The 17676-nt window shown below is 49.1% G+C and overlaps 1 protein-coding gene across 2 annotated transcripts in view; it reads left to right on the top strand.

The window, feature by feature from the left end:
* ecel1 (endothelin converting enzyme-like 1) overlaps positions 1 to 17676 on the top strand; it is an 87688-nt gene that overhangs the window by 50577 nt on the left and 19435 nt on the right. For both annotated transcript variants that reach the window (XM_072455725.1, XM_072455717.1), the window contains exons 10-13: positions 1661 to 1759; positions 10057 to 10131; positions 12382 to 12485; positions 16115 to 16173. In XM_072455725.1, coding sequence (XP_072311826.1) covers positions 1661 to 1759; positions 10057 to 10131; positions 12382 to 12485; positions 16115 to 16173 — 337 coding nt within the window. The remainder of the gene's footprint in view (positions 1 to 1660; positions 1760 to 10056; positions 10132 to 12381; positions 12486 to 16114; positions 16174 to 17676) is intronic.

Here is a 17676-nt window from a genome sequence, read left to right as displayed (position 1 = left end):
GCGGCGGGGAGTGCGTACGGGGGTGGGGCGGGGAGTGCGCACCGCGGCGCACCCGCCGCCTAATGTTGGCCTAATGCTCGTTGCTGAGAGAGTTTTTTAGCATGCCCATGCGCGCGGTGCGTTGTGATCACGGCGCGCAGTGGCCCGTGCGAGGGAGCACCCGCCCCACTCCCCGCGCTGGCCACGGTGCGCCGTGGACCATGTGGATTAAGTAAACGAACATGCGCAACAGGTGACATTATTTGGAGAATTCATAAATTCTACTGATAAACAGACCAAAGGATGTTCAGAGATGTTCACTAGAGGTGAGCAGGGTCTATCAAGCTACTATCGTTTTACATTTTATGTGAAGCCAGTCTTTCGTCTTTTCAGCTTCAACCCATTTTGAGATGATCCCTTAGTGCAGGAGTTTGGGTCTTAATGAAGTGGTTGATAAGCCTGAATCAGCCTTAATAAAGTATTTTCTCGTGCTTTATCACAGCTATTAAAAGTGTACTTATTATAAAATGTTAATTTATAGAAATGAATATCACAGTTCGTAGATATTCTGGGCTGGAACAGTGGTTGAAAGGGCAGAACCTGTAGTTCACACACCAGGCGTGAGCAGCTGTGGGTCTTTATGGTACAATATAAAGCACATTTAGTAGCAATAAAAAGGAAACGTCTTGTGTGAATTCAGCCCATTAACCTTTTACAAACAGAATAAACCTCAGGGCTCGACACACTTGATCCGTGCTGTTTGTGGCTCACATTCGCGGTGTTCAGCGGCACAGATTTGGGGACTTGATCTAATGAAAGGAGCCATAACACCCGCGTCTCAAACTAACATATGAGTCGGAATGTTGTGCTATCAAAGTTTAGCTAGAAAAACGACACGATTATTCCGCTCAAGACCAAACAAGAGTGAAATCTTTCGTTTCTACACGTCTGTGACCAGCTTTACAAAATCCTACTAAATGAATGACTACAAAAAGTTAATGTGACAAAAACTGACAGATAAAAAACATTCTTCACATTCAGACACATTTTTGCATCAATGTTTGAATTAGAAATACTACATTTTGCACTTAAAATCGTCACAATTATTATTGTTTTTAGTTCCGATAATATTATAACTGTTTCTATTTTGAGGATTTTTCACTATTCAAAAGATATGATTATTTGTTTTGAACTAAATTGAAGAGAAAAATACAAGAACATACCACTTCTTATTTTGATTACTTTGAAATACCTCAACTTATGATCAAATGTTACTCTTTATCATCGTTTGTTTTGGGATTGGCTCCACAAACTTCCCATAGTCATATTCATGGCTCAAAATCCCTTTCAACAATCACATTTTGGGAATTGAATAATGTCATTAAAAAAAAATAATAATAATAGCTTTTGTTTATTTACAGTATGTTGAACTCTGTGCCAGTTTTTGTTTCATGAGGTTTGGTCCAGTAATTACAGCGTTATTGACCATAAACCAGGTCAAGAAATCTGTTAAAGACATAGAAACCTGACTCTTCTCCTTCTCTGTTTGACTCACTGTGATGAACACCAGAACAAGCCTTTGGAACACCTTTTGTTTGACTGAGCCACACGACTAATAGCGACGTAATATTTGTACTTGAGAAAAGGTTCATGGTAATATTTATACTTGCACTGTTTACAGGTACAGGAGCTGGTGGAGGACATAAAGCACTCTTTGGACCTGCGTCTCCAGGAGCTGGACTGGATGGACGACGCCACCAGAGAAGCAGCTCGAGCCAAGGTTTGAGCCTCGTGCGGCACATACGGCCTTCTCCACGGTTAAAGGGGAACTGTGTAACTTTTCTGATTGCCACCTGCTTGTCCCCGTGGAGATGTCGTTGCTTTACCTGTCCGTTCTGTCCGTGGAGCAATGAGAGCACCTATAATGAAAGAGTAAGATAGATAAGTTTAATACTGTGGAATATTAGACATTGGGCTTCTGTCTCTGTGGGAACGGTTCCACTGTAGTTCTTGCATTAGAGTATAGTCCTCGTTTTGAACTACTTTAGCCATGATTTAATCCTATCTTAGACCTGGTTTAGTCCTTGTTTAGACCCGATTTAGTCCTCGTTTCGATCTGGTTTAGTCCTTGTTTAGATCTGGTTTAGTCCTTGTTTAGATCTGGTTTAGTCCTTGTTTGGATCTGGTTTAGTCCTTGTTTAGATGTGGTTTAGATCTGGTTTAGTCCTTGTTTAGACCTGGTTTAGTCCTTGTTTAGACCTGGTTTAGTCCTTGTTCAGACCTGGTTTAGTCCTTGTTTAGACCTGGTTTAGTCCTTGTTTGGATCTGGTTTAGATCTGGTTTAGTCCTTGTTTAGAACAGGTTCAGTCCTTGTTTAGATTTGGTTTAGTCCTTGTTTAGATCTGGTTTAGACCTTGTTTAGACCTGGTTTAGTCCTTGTTTAGATCTGGTTTAGACCTTGTTTAGACCTGGTTTAGTCCTTGTTTAGACCCGGTTTAGTCCTTGTTTAGATCTGGTTTAGACCTTGTTTAGACCTGGTTTAGTCCTTGTTTAGATCTGGTTTAGACCTTGTTTAGACCTGGTTTAGTCCTTGTTTAGATCTGGTTTAGTCCTTGTTTAGACCTGGTTTAGTCCTTGTTTAGACCTGGTTTAGTCCTTGTTTAGATTTGGTTTAGTCCTTGTTCAGACCTGGTTTAGTCCTTGTTTAGACCTGGTTTAGTCCTTGTTTGGATCTGGTTTAGATCTGGTTTAGTCCTTGTTTAGAACAGGTTCAGTCCTTGTTTAGATTTGGTTTAGTCCTTGTTTAGATCTGGTTTAGACCTTGTTTAGACCTGGTTTAGTCCTTGTTTAGATCTGGTTTAGACCTTGTTTAGACCTGGTTTAGTCCTTGTTTAGACCCGGTTTAGTCCTTGTTTAGACCCGGTTTAGTCCTTGTTTAGACCTGGTTTAGTCCTTGTTTAGACCCGGTTTAGTCCTTGTTTAGATCTGGTTTAGACCTTGTTTAGACCTGGTTTAGTCCTTGTTTAGACCCGGTTTAGTCCTTGTTTAGACCCGGTTTAGTCCTTGTTTAGACCTGGTTTAGTCCTTGTTTAGACCTGGTTCAGTCCTTGTTTAGACCTGGTTCAGTCCTTGTTTAGACCTGGTTTAGTCCTTGTTTAGACCTGGTTTAGTCCTGGAGAGCCACATTTTTACTTTGCTGCTTCTTGATGTGGAAAGTTGGAGAACATCTGGACTGAACATAAACATTTCTATGAAGACAACAGTGAGTCCTCGACCAGAAAGTGTTTTGTAAAACACCGTCTGGTTTGGAAATAACTCCTTTTTGATGCCGCAAAATCAGGAGGATAAAAAAAAAAGCAAAAATGCAGAAAATTGTCTTGGACCGTCCAGGAAAACAACCAAACCTGAATCAACTGAGAACTTGAATCGAGTTCTAAAATGGGATTCAATCAGGACCATAATTCAAGTAAAAACTGTACTGGAAACAGTCCAAAACCAATATCAGGATAAACCAGGCCAAGGAGAGCGGTCTGTGATAATCCCTAACTAGAGCCGGGTTTAGCTAGTTCTAAACACGGAACTAAACCAGATCGGACTAAGAAGAGTACAGAACAGAGCACAGTCAGTCTGCCTCCTCAGCACATCCAAACCCATCGGCGTTAGTCAAAGTATTCAATTATACTTTCTTTTCTTTTCCTGGATTTTGTCTGGTGCGATAGGATCCTCCCAGGGCTCTGACATTGAGGAGTGAGGACCCTCTTTTATCCCTAATCCCCCCGCCCCCGCCCCCGCCGCCGCCCCCGCCGCCGCCGCACAGTTGTGATTGGGAGCCGCGCTGTCAGATACCCGTCTAATACTTTTACAATACGCGGTTATAATCCTGTTAGAGGGCCGTGCTGAATATCAAGAGCTGGCCCGTAATCCCATTTCACTGCGTTTGCCTGATTAGTCCATTTGTGTGCGCGGGGAAGAGGCAATGTACAGTATCCACGCCGTCAGTCTGGAGTATACGGCCGGAGCCACGCGGAGACATGCCACGCCCATCGATTGAACAGGGGGCGTGTCTCTGTGATTTGACCGTGTATCTGACCCTAACTGCACTCAGGAGACTAGAAGTACATGAGAGTTTACAATGACAAGTACTATGGAAAGATTATGATCAAAATGAGATAATTAGTCAAGTAATTAGTCAAGAGGAATAATGACACACTGAAGATCTGTGTGAGGAATAATGACACGCTGGACGGAAATAAAGCTTTTAATATTGCTGGAGCTGATTGAAACGATGCCACAGTGAATCAAAGCTAAAGGCTAAAGGTTCTGCCAAATATTAGAGCGTGTGATCTCATACTTTCTGTGACTCATTATATAACAGATTCTTTTGCTCCAGATTTAAGCGGCGCTCGGAGTGCGAGACAAAGCTGAACTCGAGCGAACAAAAGGTTGGGAACAACTGAACTCCAATGACGACACAACTAGTATAAAGTTGTGTTAAGTTTTAGTGTTGTGTAGTCACTACACTAAAAGTTAACACAACTTTAGTGTTGTGTAGTCACTACACTAAAAGTTAACACAACTTTAGTGTTGTGTAGTCACTACACTAAAAGTTAACACAACTTTAGTGTTGTGTAGTCACTACACTAAAAGTTAACACAACTTTAGTGTTGTGTAGTCACTACACTAAAAGTTAACACAACTTTAGTGTTGTAGTTTACATGTGCTGAATACTAGTTTATGCTCTGGCTGTAGTTACATCATCAACCACAGGTCAACATTTAACAACAAAAATAAAGTAGTTTTAGTAGTTTCATTAGTTGTTTTTTAAATTTAGTTGTAACATTGCTGAGGCTTGGCTCGAAATCACATTGTCCCCCTGCTGGACACTGAGCAGACTTGTGTACTTGCTGCTCGCTGCATGCGCTGCAGAGCCTCAAACCTCACTGATCTGGGACGTTTGAAGATTGTGGTCTAACTGAGCATGTGCAGAGTCGAGCAACAGCAGCGCCACGTTTCAACAAGGGACGAAAAAACATCTTTTAGAGAGAAATCTTGTGTTTTGTAGGTAAGGCATTCAGCACAATCCTAATCCATGTGCGTTTAGCTCAGTAAGATGAGTAAATACTGAACCTGTCCGGCCTGTTTCAGGAGAGACTGTGCATCCTGTGCATTTGAAACGTTTGTCTTTTTCTTTATGGAAAATGCTATGGACTAAACATTGAAGACCACTCCCCCGTCTGCATAAAAGTGACTGCGCACTACAGAGTTTAATGCCGTACTGTTGAGCAATAACATCACCATGGCGACAGGAAGGTAGAAAAGTTACACAGTGCAAGTACCGTATTTTCCGGACTATAAGTTGCACCTTATTTCATAGTTTTGGCCGGGGTGCGACTTATACTTATATTTATACATATATACTTGTGCATATATAAGTGCAACTTATATATACGTTTTTTCCTGGTGCGACTTATAGTCCGGAAAATACGCTAAATGAAGTATAAACCAGGTCTAGTAATTAACCTAGTTGTATTTAGACCGTGTACTGTTGGGTTGATGTATTTGAAAACGGTGAATAAAGGTGAAAGTACTGTGTTTGTCCAGTCCTTGTTTATGAAGCTCACGTCTTTCTTTCTCTCTCTCCCCCTCCCTCTCCCCTCCCCCCCTCTCTCCCCTCCCCTCCTCCCTCTCTCCCTCCCTCCCCCTCTCCCTCCCTCTCTCTCCCCCTCTCCCCCCCTCTCTCCCCTCCCCCCCTCCCTCCCCCCCTCTCCCTCCCTCCCTCCCCCTCTCCCCTCTCTCCCCTCCCCCCTCCCACTCTCCCCCTCTCCCCTCCCCCCCCTCTCTCTCTCTCCCTCTCTCCCTCCCTCCCACTCTCCCCCTCTCCCTCTCTCCCTCCCCCTCTCCCCTCCCCCCTCTCCCTCCCCCTCCCCCCCCCTCTCTCCCCTCCCCCCTCCCACTCTCCCCCTCTCCCCTCCCCCCCTCTCCCTCTCTCCCTCTCCCTCCCTCCCCCCTCTCCCCTCCCCCCCTCTCTCCCCTCCCCCCTCCCTCTCTCCCCCTCTCCCCTCCCCCCCTCTCCCTCTCTCTCTCCCTCCCTCCCTCTCTCCCCCTCTCCCTCCCTCTCTCTCCCCCTCTCCCCTCCTCCCTCTCTCCCTCCCCCTCTCCCTCCCTCCCTCTCTCCCCCTCTCCCTCCCTCTCTCTCCCCCTCTCCCCTCCCCCCCTCTCTCCCCTCCCCTCCTCCCTCTCTCCCTCCCTCCCTCTCCCTCCCTCTCTCCCCCTCTCCCCTCCTCCCTCTCTCCCCTCCCCCCTCCCTCTCTCCCCTCCCCCCCTCTCCCTCTCTCTCTCCCTCCCTCCCTCTCTCCCCCTCTCCCTCCCTCTCTCTCCCCCTCTCCCCTCCTCCCTCTCTCCCTCCCCCCTCTCCCTCCCTCCCTCTTTCCCCCTCTCCCTCCCTCTCCCCCTCTCCCCTCCCCCCCTCCCCCCTCCCACTCTCCCCCTCTCCCCTCCCCCCTCTCTCTCTCTCCCTCTCTCCCTCCCTCTCTCTCCCCCTCTCTCCCCTCCCCCCTCCCTCTCTCCCCCTCCCCCCTCCCTCCCTCCCCCCCTCTCCCTCCCTCCCTCTCTCCCCCTCTCCCTCCCTCTCTCTCCCCCTCTCCCCTCCCCCTCCCACTCTCCCCCTCTCCCCTCCCCCCCTCTCCCTCTCTCCCTCTCCCTCCCTCCCCCCCTCTCTCTCCCCCTCTCCCCTCCCCCCCTCTCTCCCCTCCCCCCTCCCTCTCTCCCCCTCTCCCTCCCTCTCTCTCCCCCTCTCCCCTCCTCCCTCTCTCCCTCCCCCCTCTCCCTCCCTCCCTCTCTCCCCCTCTCCCTCCCTCTCTCTCCCCCTCTCCCCTCCCCCCCTCTCTCCCCTCCCCTCCTCCCTCTCTCCCTCCCCCCCTCTCCCTCCCTCCCTCTCCCTCCCTCTCTCCCCCTCTCCCCTCCCCCCTCTCCCTCTCTCTCTCCCTCCCTCCCTCTCTCCCCCTCTCCCCTCCTCCCTCTCTCCCTCCCCCCTCTCCCTCCCTCCCTCTCTCCCCCCCTCTCTCTCCCCCTCTCCCCTCCCCCCCTCTCTCCCCTCCCCCCTCCCTCTCTCCCCTCCCCCCCTCTCCCTCTCTCTCTCCCTCCCCCCCTCTCTCCCCTCCCCCCTCCCTCTCTCCCCTCCCCCCCTCTCCCTCTCTCTCTCCCTCCCTCTCTCTTTCCCCCTCTCCCTCCTTCTCTCTCCCCCTCTCCCCTCCCCCCCTCTCTCCCCTCCCCCCTCCCACTCTCCCCCTCTCCCCTCTCCCCTCTCTCTCTCTCCCTCTCTCCCTCCCTCTCTCTCCCCCTCTCCCCTCCCCCCCTCTCTCCCCTCCCCCTCCCTCTCTCCCCCTCCCCCCTCCCTCTCTCCCCCTCTCCCCCCTCCCTCTCTCCCTCCCTCCCTCCCCCCCTCTCCCTCTCTCCCCCTCTCCCTCCCTCTCTCTCCCCCTCTCCCCTCCCCCCCTCTCTCCCCTCCCCCCTCCCACTCTCCCCCTCTCCCCTCCCCCCCTCTCCCTCTCTCCCTCTCTCTCCCTCCCTCCCTCCCTCCCTCTCTCCCCCCCTCTCTCTCCCCCTCTCCCCTCCCCCCTCCCACTCTCCCCCTCTCCCCTCCCCCCCTCTCCCTCTCTCCCTCTCTCTCTCTCCCTCCCTCCCTCCCTCTCTCCCCCCCTCTCTCTCCCCCTCTCCCCTCCCCCCTCCCACTCTCCCCCTCCCTCCCCCCCTCTCCCTCCCTCCCCCTCTCCCCCCTCCCTCTCTCCCTCCCTCCCTCCCCCCCTCTCCCTCCCTCCCTCTCTCCACCTCTCTCTCCCCCTCTCCCCTCCCCCCCTCTCCCCCCTCCCCCCTCCCACTCTCCCCCTCTCCCCTCCCCCCCTCTCCCTCTCTCCCTCTCTCTCTCTCCCTCTCTCTCCCCCTCTCCCCTCCCCCCTCCCACTCTCCCCCTCTCCCCTCCCCCCCTCTCCCTCTCTCCCTCTCTCTCTCTCCCTCCCTCCCTCCCTCCCTCTCTACCCCCCTCTCTCTCCCCCTCTCCCCTCCCCCCTCCCACTCTCCCCCTCTCCCCTCCCCCCTCCCACTCTCCCCCTCTCCCCTCCTCCCTCTCTCCCTCCCCCCTCTCCCTCCCTCCCTCTCTCCCCCTCTCCCTCCCTCTCTCTCCCCCTCTCCCCTCCCCCCCTCTCTGCCCTCCCCTCCTCCCTCTCTCCCTCCCTCCCTCTCCCTCCCTCTCTCCCCCTCTCCCCTCCTCCCTCTCTCCCCTCCCCCCTCCCTCTCTCCCCTCCCCCCCTCTCCCTCTCTCTCTCCCTCCCTCCCTCTCTCCCCCTCTCCCTCCCTCTCTCTCCCCCTCTCCCCTCCTCCCTCTCTCCCTCCCCCCTCTCCCTCCCTCCCTCTTTCCCCCTCTCCCTCCCTCTCTCCCTTCCCCCCCTCTCCCTCTCTCTCTCCCTCCCTCCCCCTCTCCCTCCCTCTCTCTCCCCCTCTCCCCTCCCCCCCTCTCTCCCCTCCCCCCTCCCACTCTCCCCCTCTCCCCTCCCCCCTCTCTCTCTCTCCCTCTCTCCCTCCCCCTCTCTCCCCTCCCCCCTCCCTCTCTCCCCCTCCCCCCTCCCTCCCTCCCCCCCTCTCCCTCCCTCCCTCTCTCCCCCTCTCCCTCCCTCTCTCTCCCCTCTCTCCCCTCCCCCCTCCCACTCTCCCCCTCTCCCCTCCCCCCTCTCTCTCTCTCCCTCTCTCCCTCCCCCTCTCTCCCCTCCCCCCTCCCTCTCTCCCCCTCCCCCCTCCCTCCCTCCCCCCCTCTCCCTCCCTCCCTCTCTCCCCCTCTCCCTCCCTCTCTCTCCCCCTCTCCCCTCCCCCCTCCCACTCTCCCCCTCTCCCCTCCCCCCCTCTCCCTCTCCCTCTCTCCCTCTCCCTCCCTCCCCCCCTCTCTCTCCCCCTCTCCCCTCCCCCCCTCTCTCCCCTCCCCCCTCCCTCTCTCCCCCTCTCCCTCCCTCTCTCTCCCCCTCTCCCCTCCTCCCTCTCTCCCTCCCCCCTCTCCCTCCCTCCCTCTCTCCCCCTCTCCCTCCCTCTCTCTCCCCCTCTCCCCTCCCCCCCTCTCTCCCCTCCCCTCCTCCCTCTCTCCCTCTCCCTCCCTCTCTCCCCCTCTCCCCTCCCCCCTCTCCCTCTCTCTCTCCCTCCCTCCCTCTCTCCCCCTCTCCCCTCCTCCCTCTCTCCCTCCCCCCTCTCCCTCCCTCCCTCTCTCCCCCCTCTCTCTCCCCCTCTCCCCTCCCCCCCTCTCTCCCCTCCCCCCTCCCTCTCTCCCCTCCCCCCCTCTCCCTCTCTCTCTCCCTCCCCCCTCTCTCCCCTCCCCCCTCCCTCTCTCCCCTCCCCCCCTCTCCCTCTCTCCCTCCCTCTCTCTTTCCCCCTCTCCCTCCCTCTCTCTCCCCCTCTCCCCTCCCCCCCTCTCTCCCCTCCCCCCTCCCACTCTCCCCCTCTCCCCTCCCCCCTCTCTCTCTCTCCCTCTCTCCCTCCCTCTCTCTCCCCCTCTCCCCTCCCCCCCTCTCTCCCCTCCCCCCTCCCTCTCTCCCCCTCCCCCCTCCCTCTCTCCCCCTCTCCCCCCTCCCTCTCTCCCTCCCTCCCTCCCCCCCTCTCCCTCTCTCCCCCTCTCCCTCCCTCTCTCTCCCCCTCTCCCCTCCCCCCCTCTCTCCCCTCCCCCCTCCCACTCTCCCCCTCTCCCCTCCCCCCCTCTCTCCCCTCCCCCCTCCCACTCTCCCCCTCTCCCCTCCCCCCCTCTCCCTCTCTCCCTCTCTCTCCCTCCCTCCCTCCCTCCCTCCCTCTCTCCCCCCCTCTCTCTCCCCCCTCCCACTCTCCCCCTCTCCCCTCCCCCCCTCTCCCTCTCTCCCTCTCTCTCTCCCCCTCTCCCCTCCCCCCTCCCACTCTCCCCCTCTCCCCTCCCCCCCCCCCCCCTCTCCCTCTCTCCCTCTCTCTCTCTCCCTCCCTCCCTCCCTCTCTCTCCCCCTCTCCCCTCCCCCCTCCCACTCTCCCCCTCTCCCCTCCCCCCCTCTCCCTCTCTCCCTCTCTCTCTCTCTGCAGTTGAAGCACATGATGGTGATGACTGGATACCCAGACTTCCTGCTCAAGCCTGAACTCATAGATCAAGAATATGGGGTGAGTCAGACGCCGGCCTCTGTCCGGTCTGCAGCCTCCAGCACATCTTAATCTACAAACACAAACACACACTCTGTCTCTCTCTGCGCTTCTCTCGCCCTCATTCTCTTTCTTACTCTTTTATCTCCTCTGCCTCTCTCTCTCCTTATCTGCCTTTCCCGTTTTATTCTCTCTTTGCTCTTTTTTTGTAACGTTTTCATTCTCGTTTCTTCTCTCGGTTCCCCCTCATTATACTCGCTCGTTCTCTAAACCTCACTCTTTTTTCTCCCTTTATTCCTCTCTCTATCTCCCTCTTTCCTCCTCCCTCTTTCCTCCTCCCTCTGTCTCTCACCTTCTCTCTTCCTCCTTTTGTCTCTCTCCCTCTCTCTTCTTCCCTTTGTCTCCCTCTTTCTCTATCACCCCTCGTCTCCTCTTTCCTCTATCTCGCTCATACTCGTTTTTATCATTGTTTCTCCCACTCTTTCGCTTTCTCATCTCTCTCGCTCTTCCCTTGTGTTCTCTCTCTCTCTTTCTGTCTCTCGCTCTCTCTCTCTCTCATTCTGTCGCTCTCCCTTCCTCTCTCCTATTCCCTCTTGTTCTCTCTTTCTCATGCTCTCTGTTCTTATTCTCTCTTCTCATTCTTACTCTCTTTCTTACTCTCTTTCTCTCCATCTCCCTCAGTCTTTGTTCTCTCTCTCTCTCTCTCTCTCTATCCCTCTCTTTTCCGTTTCCCATTCTAGTGCATCCTCTGTGATTGATTCAGCTCCAGCTAAAATACACTGTGCAAAAAGACGATGCGCTGGATAAAACATCTGCAGGTTTTTGTACAAACTGAGCTAGAATTGGACAAATATCAATAATTAAGAAAAGAGTTAAAGAGTGATAGAGCTGATTAAGCAGTAGTAGTGGTAGAATATTGATGGAAAACAGCACATGCACTCACCCCAAGAGCCCCGTGTCTTCATTAATACTGCGCCGATCGAAGCCTCACAATGGGTTCCTTTGATTTCAGGAAAGTAACAGTTTTCTGAATACCACAAAATGATGGTAAAATAAATATAGTAAATATACCACAATTCACAATTAACTTGACGTGTATTTGAATTGTTTGTATATATGTATTATTGCATAGTAAGTGTGCTTTATAAATAAACCATACACATTTATATTGATGTTTGTCTAAAATCATAAAAATTGACTTTTCGATGGTGAAGTTTAAAGTTATAGCAAGTTTTAGCCTCAAAGCGAAATTAAAATATAGCGGCCAAACAAAAAGCCAAAGAAAATATGCACACGCTAAATATTGAGCGTGAAAAATGTCGACCGTGACAGGTATTTTATGTACTTTTACTTTCTGCAGTAGACTGGGTAAACTACACACCTGGGGCCCTCCAGCCGGTTACATTAAAGGTCCTTTATTGCAGAGGAAGTTACGCTAAAATACTTAACTTCTTCATCAGGGCATCAGATTAAAATGATTAGAGACTTGGGGAGTTGAATTGCGTTTGCCGTTATCGCTGACTTACTTGCCATTCATATTAAAAGCGTGCATTTCTTACATTTACCCCGTTTTGTCTGTGCAAAAAAGTACATTTTTTTCAGTTTTCGTCTATTTTTGGAGAGATGAGGTGCTCTTAATTGTATCCTTGTCCCAATATTGGCACAAAACTTGACATTTTGAAGCCCGTCTCTCAACCAAACCAACCATCACGGTGAAGAGTAATGTAAATGAACCCGTCGCCTCATTGTGTCAGTGTGGGACGCGTCGACGCTCGGGAACAGCCCGGGGGCCCGTACCAGAACTGAACTGTGCCGCGCCTTTAGCGGTAGCGCATGGTCTAATTCATTACCGCTATTTAGGACACGCGCACTGTACTCTGACGTGTGCCAAAAACGATCGCTGTGTTTTACCGTTTACAGGAGCGTAAAGCGAATGTGTTTTAATTCTGATTGTCCCGAGTTTGCTGTTGGAGTTTTCCACATCTGCCTTAAAAAAAACAGATCCTGCTCCGTCCAGATGTGTTCGACTAATTGATAGGGAATTGACAGAAGTTTCATTTCAAAATTTTTAACTACATTGTCATGACAAAATGGTGTGTCGACTGTAGTTTTGGTTCTGTCTTTTCCCTGTAAACAGCTCTGACCGTTTGTGCCGCTGCCTCTTTGACTTTTATCCTGGTTAATGTTAGATTATGCGACTAAAATGACGTGGATTTGGCGCGATTACTGGCTCAGTCTTGTATATTTAATCCTAACGCAATGTTTCCGCAGTTCGATGTGAACGAGAAAACCTACTTCAAGAACATCCTGAACAGCATCCGGTTCAACATCAAGTTATCGGTGAAGAAGATCCACGAAGAAGTCGACAAAACAATGTGAGTGTCGGATGATGAATCCACAATCGTTTGAAGTGAATGTGTGTCCAAATTTACTCTTTTGAGGTTTTTTATTTTAATATTTGTAGCCTTTATTAGACAGGAAAACGACAGTGTGAAAACCACGTGACATTGTATTTTTTACTTTGTTTCTTGCTTGTTTTGTTAGTCCTGTTTACAAGCTCCTCTTCTCCGAGCACTCAGAAATCCCTTCGCTTCAATTTTCTCCAAATTGTTGCACCGCAGGTAAAATTCCAGACTCCTCCTGCGCCGTTTTAGAATCCATAAACTATCACCGGACTCGTTCTGTGGTTAAATTGTTAGCGTAGCATTCAGGGCTTATTTCTTTTTCCAACGGCCGAGACCCTCATTAGAAACACGTGTGTGGTTTTTAGCGCCACGAGAATGCATAATATTCCCACTTTAAGTACATGTTAATTCTGACAGCGACGCACATTAAGCTTTCCCGCCTTTACTAAATGTATCACAATTTTAAAACATTTACACACAGATTAAACAGGTGTGTAATCTCGAGGACATTTGACTGGCTTTTTACCACATCCCCCCAAAGTGTGTGTGACTGTAGATAATAGAACGTGTTGGACAGGCCTAACACATGCTTTGGTGCATATTTACTGTAACTCTTGAGCAGTGAGGCTAATCCATCAGATGCACTTATCTGTAACACGCAGACTGCGGAGGACGGCTCTGGGACATGCTCCTCATATTCACACCGCACGGCCCAATTACACCACAGAGAGCCTTCCACAACAAGATAGTCGTCTCCGTTCAGAATTAATTATATCACCAGCCCACACACTGTGAGCACTCAGATGTACGTGTGCCTAGGGCTGGTCCCGATCCGCCAATCTGGAGCGGCGGTTGTATATGTGGAGTTTGTTTAACCCGATGTTCGTGACACGTGCCCATCATCAGCTCCTCCCATTGGACGGTCAAGCGCTGAGTCTTTGAACTCTCAGAAGGAGCAGAGATGTTGTTTTTGTTACTTGGCAGTATTCGCTTTATCCAGGATGTTGCCCGGGGCCGGCACCATGATCTGTGGCCCTCTTTATGTCCCTTTTAGAGATAATACTTTGTTCGTAGCGAAGGCTCTGTTCAAAAGAGATAGAAATACAGTCATTTAGTAACGATTCGTGACCTATGAGTCGACTCATCACGATTCTGTCATCGTTACGCCCCTATTTGGTGAGATAAAGAGCGTTTGTGTGACAAATTGAGCGGTGAAGTGAGTAAATCCATCCAGCGTCCGTATCACGCATGGCAGTTTAGCTCAGTACTTTGAGAGCAGCTCCATATATTGTGTACAAATGTTATCCGCTAAATATTGATGAACTCCCCAAGTCTGTTTCCCCAACCGTAAAAGTCCCGGCACGCTACTGTCTTTTGGCTCCATCCACTGGCAGCAGATGGAATTACATAAGTGAGATGGAGAACCGCTTGCTTTCCTCCGACACGCTAGTGGAACCACGCAGTTGTAATGATCGTGATTTGACCTTAGAAATGCTCAGAACGAGTCCGGACAGAAGATCTCTGAGCCATGTCATAGGTACAAAAGGACTTCACGGATCAGGCAGTGTTGTTGACGTTCAGAGGGGAGAGGATATTTTGTTTTTATGAGGGCGCAATGTCGGTTTAAAGCTCAAAAAAGTCAATTCGTCTTGGTATGTGTCTTTTAAGGGATGATTAAAGAAATCCCCAGCAGTCAGCTCTCTTCTTTCACAGCAAAAAGTTATAGTTCTGTGTACTTGGGTTCATGTGGGCATCTTCCCCTGTCATTTTACAACAACATAACACATTTTCGCATCGATAAAGTACACTCAGTACAATCATGGTAACTGTCTTTGAGCTCAATAAACTACAGGGTTCTTCTTATACGCTGTTCCAAAGTTGTGTTTTCACCTGATATGACCAAACTCCAAACTTTCATCACTCACTCTGTCTGGTGTGGAGGTAAATAAAGCGCCCGTTGTGCTGTCTCTAAGCTCTTGTCTGTCCTCCATCTCACTCCGGCCCTCACGGAACCATCCGTCTCTGAGCTCCACAAAAACAGGGACTTCACCCTTCCACAGCAATCAATCGGTCTGAGTGCAAACGGATTACTGTTAAATGGCACATATTAAAGGTCTTTCACTTCCTGCAGAGCAAATATGACGGGTTGGACTACACATTTCACTAAAACGTACTGAAAACAATGATATCTAAGATTTGACTAAACGTTTTGCAGATTTGTCCCCAGTTTGACAGTTTTGCTGAGGTTTATAATGGACAAATACGACATAGGTAGAGAACATGAACATGAACGGGCCTCTGAACACGGCCACAGAATGAAAAGGGGCGGGAGAAGAAGAACCAAGCTTCCCGCAGTACTGCTCAGCAACCTGTAGGGGCCACTAAAAGACACACTTTCAGACAATCTTCAACAGCAGAAGTGTGGGGAAAACGGGCGTATTTAATATATTTTGGTTGTTGTTACACACAATAATTTTAGATTTAATTGGTCAGCCACTGCTTGCCTTGATTGCCCTGACCGCGCACCAGTGAATTCCACAACCAATAAGTAAATTCATAAGTAAACCAGTTATAAACCATAATGTAAACAATCAAAACTCCTCTAATTTACACTATAATTACGATTTGACAAATAATGATGCCAGTATTCTGTCAGATTACTGTTGAAACTGTCAGTTGTGTGTGAATTACCCGTGAATTTTAAATTTCTTATAGAACTCGTCTCTTCTTCCCTGCCAATTTTCAACTTGTATTTGTTAATTTTTCTTCACAAACCGGCTCTCGACAGATGTAAAACGATGATAAATATTTACCACAAGTACTATTGCTTCAAACAAAGATATAATCAGGAAAAACAAGTGAGCCTGTCATTTGCACTTTAAAAGAATGTTAATGTTGCTTTGTCAAAGGTGATTTGGCTGATGGATTGAAATGAGATTCAAACGGTGAAAGTTTATGAATTTTAAAACGCAAAGAAGGAATTTCTAGCTACACGGAGTGAATTAATAAATCGTGAAGCGACTTTAAGCATCTGAAAAAGCACTATCCAAGACGAGACTTTATCATTTATTATCATTATTTTGTTCTGTTACTAAAATTCTAAGCTCAATTCTGATATTAAGGAATACGCTTGATATTCGATACCGATTTCAATACCACAATGATGAATGAAAATTGCTCTTTTTAATAGAGGATTTTACACAAAATAAAAGCACTTTCATTACTTTGTAGTCATTACACTAGTTCTGATAAAGCTCACGATCATTCTAAAGCTGTTTGCAAGTCACATTTTGTCCATTTTTTGCGTCAATACTTGAATATTGACAACTTTACTATATGACCATTTCCTAAAGGAGTCAACAACAGCGATTGTCTAAACATATACAAATGAAACAAATTGCAGCTCTATTTTGGCTGAAGAAACAGCACAATAGCGTGATTAAAAGTGTGATTTATCCGCGTGGAAGTCTCGCTGCTTGTTTGGGATCCGCATTGGCATCTGGTGCACGACGTTCTGTTTCGGGAGCGCGATGTGATAGAGGGTGATTTGTGATTGCGATTCAGTATTAGGATTCTCATCCGTCTCACTCTCTCCTCAGGTGGCTTCTCCCTCCTCAGGCCCTTAATGCCTACTACCTCCCGAACAAGAACCAAATGGGTGAGTGCGGGATCTCCATGTTACATACTGATGGGAGCACAAACAACATTGTCATTCCACCTTACGCTCCACCGTCTTACATTTAATCAAACAGGCGTCGCTGTCTGGCCAAAACAAAGGCCGGGACAAGCGCCGTACACTGGATAGACACCAGATACAAGGCTCTAACATGTGGAAATCTGTCTTGTCGCCCTTGGGTCTCTTAACAAGACCACCAAAAACAAAGCATAAATATAAATGCAATAACAATATCAGAATAAGAATTGCTTTTATTCGTCTTCATGGGGAAATTATTTTGATAACAAGCATGCAGCCGAACAGAAGAAGGAAAGCTATGAAAGGTATAGAAGTAAAATGGTACGCAATGTCTTTTTTAACAACTAAATCCCAAATTAAAATACAATAACATAGATTACGTCTTAAATATAGTATATTTAAGTGCGGTAATATCGTGTGACACTGGATGAGGTGGCTTTGTATTAAGAAGTTGTGTTACCAAACCTGTCTTCCAAATGAGATGTGTTCTCTAAATGTACCATATATTAAGTCCATATTCATCTATATAAACATGTACAGTATGTGTAACTGTAGCTTCTTTGGTAAATTGCTGCCATAACTAACCGGTCGTGATGTTTGCACTCAAAGCTGAACAAACATTCAGGCTTGGTTAATAATTTGGATAAAGTAATAATCTACATCTTCTGAGATAAAAAAAAGTCCCTTGTGATTTATTCAAAACTATTGCCTCATGTGTCATTGGATTTTAGCGTCTCCTGTTTAACGTGTCAGCGTTTTCCATTTTTTGTCCAATTTGAAATACTTTCATTAGTTCTTAAATTATTATTATTATTATTATTATTAATTATCATCTTAATCTATTCTTCTAGTCTATTTGTTCAACAATTTTAGACTCTATTCCTTTCTCCTCAAATTAACTTAAAGCTGCACTTTAGAACTTTTCTGGCAGAGGATACACCACATGCTTGTCGTCATGGAGATGTTATTGCCTGGTCCGTGATGTTCCACAGTATCATGACTACCTGATCTATCTCCATAGAGACAGGACAAGTCATGTTACAGGTCCGATCTCTGGAGAGGCGACCACTCTCGCAGAATGTCTGCGTTTCCGGGTGTTTTTTAAGCACTATAAACACCCACAATGAAATATAAAAGTCATGTCGTACTGTAGGACACTCAGGCAAATAAATACCATCTCCATGGAGACGAGCAGGAAGCAGACCCCCCCCCCCCCCACACACACACACACACAGAAGAAATGTTACATGGCGCACCTTTAACTTCGAGGTCGTACGAGCCATAAAAGCGTTCCCATTTTTAGCCCTCTCGCCCCTGGCTCGGTCCTGGTTTAGCTCCGTCCTGTCCGTCTGATCCCGGATTAAACCTGTTTGTGTGAAAAAGCGACGGTGTGTTCATGAGCTAAAGCCCGAGTGCAGAGACAGAGCGGCGCGAGGCAAACACGGACACGGCCCAGAGGTCACATCT

This window comes from Eucyclogobius newberryi, unplaced genomic scaffold (genome assembly GCF_026437365.1).
Source record: "Eucyclogobius newberryi isolate DKJ021-1_F unplaced genomic scaffold, fEucNew1.0.hap1 SCAF_10, whole genome shotgun sequence".
Lineage (NCBI taxonomy): Eukaryota > Metazoa > Chordata > Actinopteri > Gobiiformes > Gobiidae > Eucyclogobius > Eucyclogobius newberryi.
Note: the sequence above shows the minus strand (reverse complement) of the source record. Positions and strands in the feature narration are given on the sequence as shown.